The 4,803-nt window shown below is 45.3% G+C and overlaps 1 protein-coding gene across 1 annotated transcript; it reads left to right on the forward strand.

The window, feature by feature from the left end:
• Positions 1 to 1,483: 1,483 nt before the first annotated feature.
• On the forward strand, positions 1,484 to 4,793 carry LOC120069092 (the record flags this gene model as incomplete). Its single annotated transcript, XM_039020778.1, has 7 exons — positions 1,484 to 1,557; positions 1,897 to 2,064; positions 2,553 to 2,711; positions 2,823 to 3,045; positions 3,135 to 3,674; positions 4,133 to 4,217; positions 4,309 to 4,793. Coding segments are annotated over exons 1-7 (1,734 nt in total), but the record flags the coding sequence as incomplete, so codon positions are not given.
• Between the last annotated feature and the right edge of the window lie 10 nt (positions 4,794 to 4,803).

The raw sequence follows: 4,803 nt of genomic DNA on the forward strand, positions 1-4,803 counted from the left end.
TTTTTTTCTTTTATCAGCTCTTTTTTTTTTTTTAAGTGCCCGTTGAAGCTTCTAGTGGCTCGTTGTAATCTCTTGCTCTTGCTTTCGACCGTCGACAACGCGGTTCTAGACTTCGTGTCAGTCGCGCGAGTTCGGATTTTTTTTTCGGCGCCTACAGAAATCATCAATGATGGCAATGGCTTCTCCGCTTCAATCCGTGGGTTCTACGATCATCTCGCCCGTCCAGCCTGTCTGCTAGTCGATGTGGGTCTTCGACAATCGGATTTTTCTTAAGTGCGTCTCGTCTGCTTGTTGTATCACGTGTGGCGTCGTTCACGTAGTACGAGGCGTCTATTGGGTAAGCTTCCGTTTTCTTGTTTGTTGCAGCATTGTTTTGAGGGAAATTTATGGGGCTAGCTACGTATCTATGGATTTGCCAATTGGTTCAGAACCTATGTCGGTGAAGTGAATCTTGAGCGGTAGATCTTGTTTTGGGACAAGTGCATTATCTTGAGTAGTGTTTACTGCTGTTACCCTGAGATGATGTTAGGCTACTGAGAAATTTTAATGTCAATTAGTGAAATCGTATGCACCTATTATGTGTTTTATTGTGCTGATTTGAGATGTTACATTGAGTATTCTGTTTCTTTACTAGTGATGAAGTTGATTGTAAGGATTAAGGTGATACCCTATGATACGGGTGCTGATAAACCTAGGGTAGTGGGCTATTGTTGAAGCATGAATACTAATGGTGTTAAGTGCTGATGTTGAGTACTGATGTATGATTATGAGTAGAACTGTGAAACAGTTGATTGAAGTATCGATAACGTGTTAAAGTTTTTGAGTCATGGCCTTGATGTGCATGGCTTATGGTTTGATTATGTTACTGGATGTTGTAGCCTATGTCTCATATAGATTTTAGTGACTGTTAGTGTACCCATTGGCCCATGCCACATCGCATGGTACAACCCTATGCTTAGTACGTGTTCTTTTGGAATCACCACTGTGTATTTATGCCCATGACCTATGTTGTCACTTACTTATCAAAGTCGTGCCTTGAATCGCCCCTTAGCCTAGCTACTATTGGCCTATGCCTATGCCTATGTTTATGATGCCCTTGTGCATTTTGGGTCCAATGGATAGACTAATAGATCACTGAGTGGGCCGCTTACTGAGTATATTTTTATACTCACCCTTTTCTTTCCCCATTTTTCAGGTAAGAGTAATGACAGACTGGTGCATGACAAGAGAGATCCGTGACCTGGCCATTAGGATGATTTACTGTTTCCGCATATAGAGTATTACGTTTTGAAATCTGCAGTGTGCCACTTTCGTTCTCATCGACAATGCCAAGCGCAAGTGGCACTCGGCTGAGAGAATGATAGAAGCCGGTGGAGGCCAAGCCACGTGGGATTAATTCAAGGAGTGGTTTTATGAGAAGTACTTCTCTACTCATGTGAGGTACAACAAGCAGGTTGAGTTCGTGAACTTGAAGTAGGGAACCATGATAGTGGAAGAGTATGAAGAGGAGTTTGACAAATTATCTTGTTTTGCTACCGAAGCAAAGAGGGTTGAAAGGTTTGTACAAGGACTTTGAGACGGGTTGCGAGGCATCGTGCAAGCCCTAGAGCCTCCCATTTATGCCGTAGACTTCCAAGCGGCAACGCGAGTGGGTTGTTCTTCAGGGATAGAGTTCCTGAAGTCCCTGACAGAGGAACTGGCCCCCAGCCAGAAGAGGAAGGTTGAGCAGAAAGCTCCGAGACGTCCGAAGAAGGTCCAGAGTACAATCAGGTCAGTAGGGCATGCTCAATGACAGGCTACGACTTTAGGAGGAGTTTGGAGGGAAAGGCCGGTATACAAGTCTTGTGGGAAGCGTCATTGAAGACGCTGTCTGATTGGCATAGGGACATGCTTCAGATGTAAGCAGGTAGGGCATACGGTAGACCAATGCCCTAGTAGTGGTTCCGGAAGTGCGGGGGGTCATCCCCCGAGTTTGCATCAGGGTAGTTCAAGCCGACAGCAGCAGCAGGGTCGGTCTATGCCACCAGTCGTCAGGAAGCTAAGCACTCGGGACATTGGTGACAGGTACGCTCCCAATCTTGGGGCATTATGCCTTGACATTTTTTGACTCTGGCTCGTCCTACTCTTTCATTTCGTCGTTGTTTGTAAAGCATGTCATGTTAGTTTTGGAGCCTTTGGGATATGTTTTGTTAGTGTCTACACCGTCGGGAGAAATTATGATAGCCAGTGAAAAGATAAAAGCATGTCAGTTAGAAATAACAAACCGCACCCTTGATGTGACTTTGATAGTATTAGATATTCGTGATTTCGATGTAATTCTGGGCATGGATTGGTTGGCTGCCAACCATGCTAGTATAGATTGTTCCCGTAAAGAGGTGAATTTTAACCCTTCTAGAGAAGCCAACTTTAAGTTCAAAGGGGTTTGGACAGTAGTCTCGCCTAAGGTGATTTCAGCAGTTAAGGCCAAGAGATTGATTAGCCAAGGTGTCTGCAGTATCTTGGCTAGCATAGTTGACAAAGGGAAACCAAGGTTGCACTAACCTCTGAACCAGTTGTGAGAGATTATCCGATGTATTCCCGGAAGAACTTCCAGGATTGCCTCCACCAAGGGAGATTGATTTTACGATTGAACTGAAGCCAGACACTATTCCTATATCCAAAGCTCCGTACAAAATGGCTCCGGCAGAATTGAAAGAATTAAAGGTTCAATTGTAGGAACTGCTTGATAAAGGGTTCATACGACCCAATGTTTCCCCGTGGGGTGCACCAGTATTGTTTGTGAAGAAAAAGGATGGGTTGTTATGTTTATGCATAGACTACAGGGAGTTGAATAAGGTGACCATTAAGAATAAGTACCCGCTTCCTAGAATCGATGACCAGTTTGACCAGCTACAGGGTGCTACCGTATTTTCCAAGATTGACCTACGGTCAGGTTACCATCAGCTGAGGATCAGGGATAGTGATATTCCGAAGACTGCATTTCGATCCAAATATGGGCATTACGAGTTCATTGTAATGTCTTTTGTTCTGACTAATGCTCCAACGGTATTCATGGATTTGATGAACTGGGTGTTCAAGGACTTCCTAGATGCCTTTGTAATCGTTTTTATTGAGACATTTTGATATACTCCAAGACAGAGGTGGAGCATAAGGAACATCTTAGGAAGGTCCTAGGAACAGTTAGGGAAAACAAACTGTATGCAAAGTTTTCTAAGTGCGAGTTCTGGCTACGAAAGGTGTCCTTCCTTGGGCACGTGGTGTCGAAGGACGGGGTTTCAATGGATCCAGCTAAGATTGAAGCCATTACCAATTGGCCCTGCACTACGACGGTCAGTGAGGTGCGTAGTTTCCTGGGTTTGGCCGGATACTATCGTAGGTTTGTAGAGAATTTATCCAGCATGGCCATGCCATTGACCCAGCTAACCAGGAAGGGAGCTTCGTTTGTTTGGAGCAAAGCGTGTAAGGACAGTTTTCAGGACCTCAAGCAGAGGTTGGTTTCAGCCCTGGTTCTCACCGTACCAGACGGCTCCAGGAACTTCGTGATCTACAGTGATGATTATAAGAAGGGTTTGGGTTGTGTGCTTATGCAACATGGTAGGGTGGTCGCCTATGCCTTTCGCCAGTTGAAGAACCATGAGCGCAACTATCCTACCTATGACTTTGAATTAGCAGCGGTATTGTTTGCCCTGAAGATCTGGAGACACTACTTGTATGGGGAAAAGATCCAAGTGTTCATCACCACAAGAGTCTGAAATACTTCTTCACCTAGAAAGAGTTAAACATGAGGCAACACGGTGACTCGAGTTAGTAAAGGATTATGACTGCGAGATTCTCTACCACCCAGGTAAGGGCGAATGTGGTAGCCGATGCCCTCAGTTGAAAGGTAGCTCATTCGGCCGCCTTGATCACTAAGTAGGTTTAGTTGTGTAAAGACCTGGAACAAGTAGAGATTACGGTGGCAGTGGGGGAAGTCACTTCGCAGCTAGCCTAGTTGACAGTGCAACCAATCTTGAGGCAGAAGATTATTGATGCACAGCGGGGTGATCTCGACTTGGTTCAGAAGTGTTGTCAGGTAGGGTCAGGTCAGGCAAGTGAATTTTCTATGTCAGTGGACAAGGGTCTTTTGTATCAGGGACGGTTGTGCGTCCCAGCAGATGATGGGTTAAAAGGGGAACTCTTGGCGGAAGCTCATAACTCTCCATTCTCGATGCACCCAGGTAGTACCAAGATGTAAAACGATATTACTGGTGGCCCAATATGAAAAGGGAGATAGCTAAATATGTCAGTAGATGTTTAGTCTGTCAGCAGGTGAAGGCCTTGAGGCAGAAGATAGTAGGCTTGCTACAACCTTTGGATGTGCTAGAGTGGAAATTGGAGAGGATGGCTATGGATTTTATTACGGGGTTGCCCAGGACAGCGAAGGGTTTCTCGGTGATTGGGTTGTGATAGACAGACTCACTAAGGTGGCACATTTTATTCTAGGAAATCCCACGTACGTGGTGAGTAAGTGGGATCAGTTGTACATGAAGGAGATAGTAAAGTTGCATGGTGTGCCAGTGTCAATTGTGTCCGACAGGGACCCTCGTTTCACCTCCAGTTTTTGGAAGAGCCTCCAGGCAGCTTTAAGGTCGCAGTTGAACTTCAGTACAACGTTTCACCCTCAAACTAATGGGCGAACAGAACGTTTAAATCAGACATTGGAGGACATGTTGTGCGCTTGTGCGTTGGAATTCTCAGGGGGTTGGGACTCCCACTTACATTTGGCAGAGTTTGCTTATAATAACAGCTATCAGGCTACCATTG

Source organism: Benincasa hispida, unplaced genomic scaffold (genome assembly GCF_009727055.1).
Source record: "Benincasa hispida cultivar B227 unplaced genomic scaffold, ASM972705v1 Contig2125, whole genome shotgun sequence".
Classification (NCBI taxonomy): domain Eukaryota; kingdom Viridiplantae; phylum Streptophyta; class Magnoliopsida; order Cucurbitales; family Cucurbitaceae; genus Benincasa; species Benincasa hispida.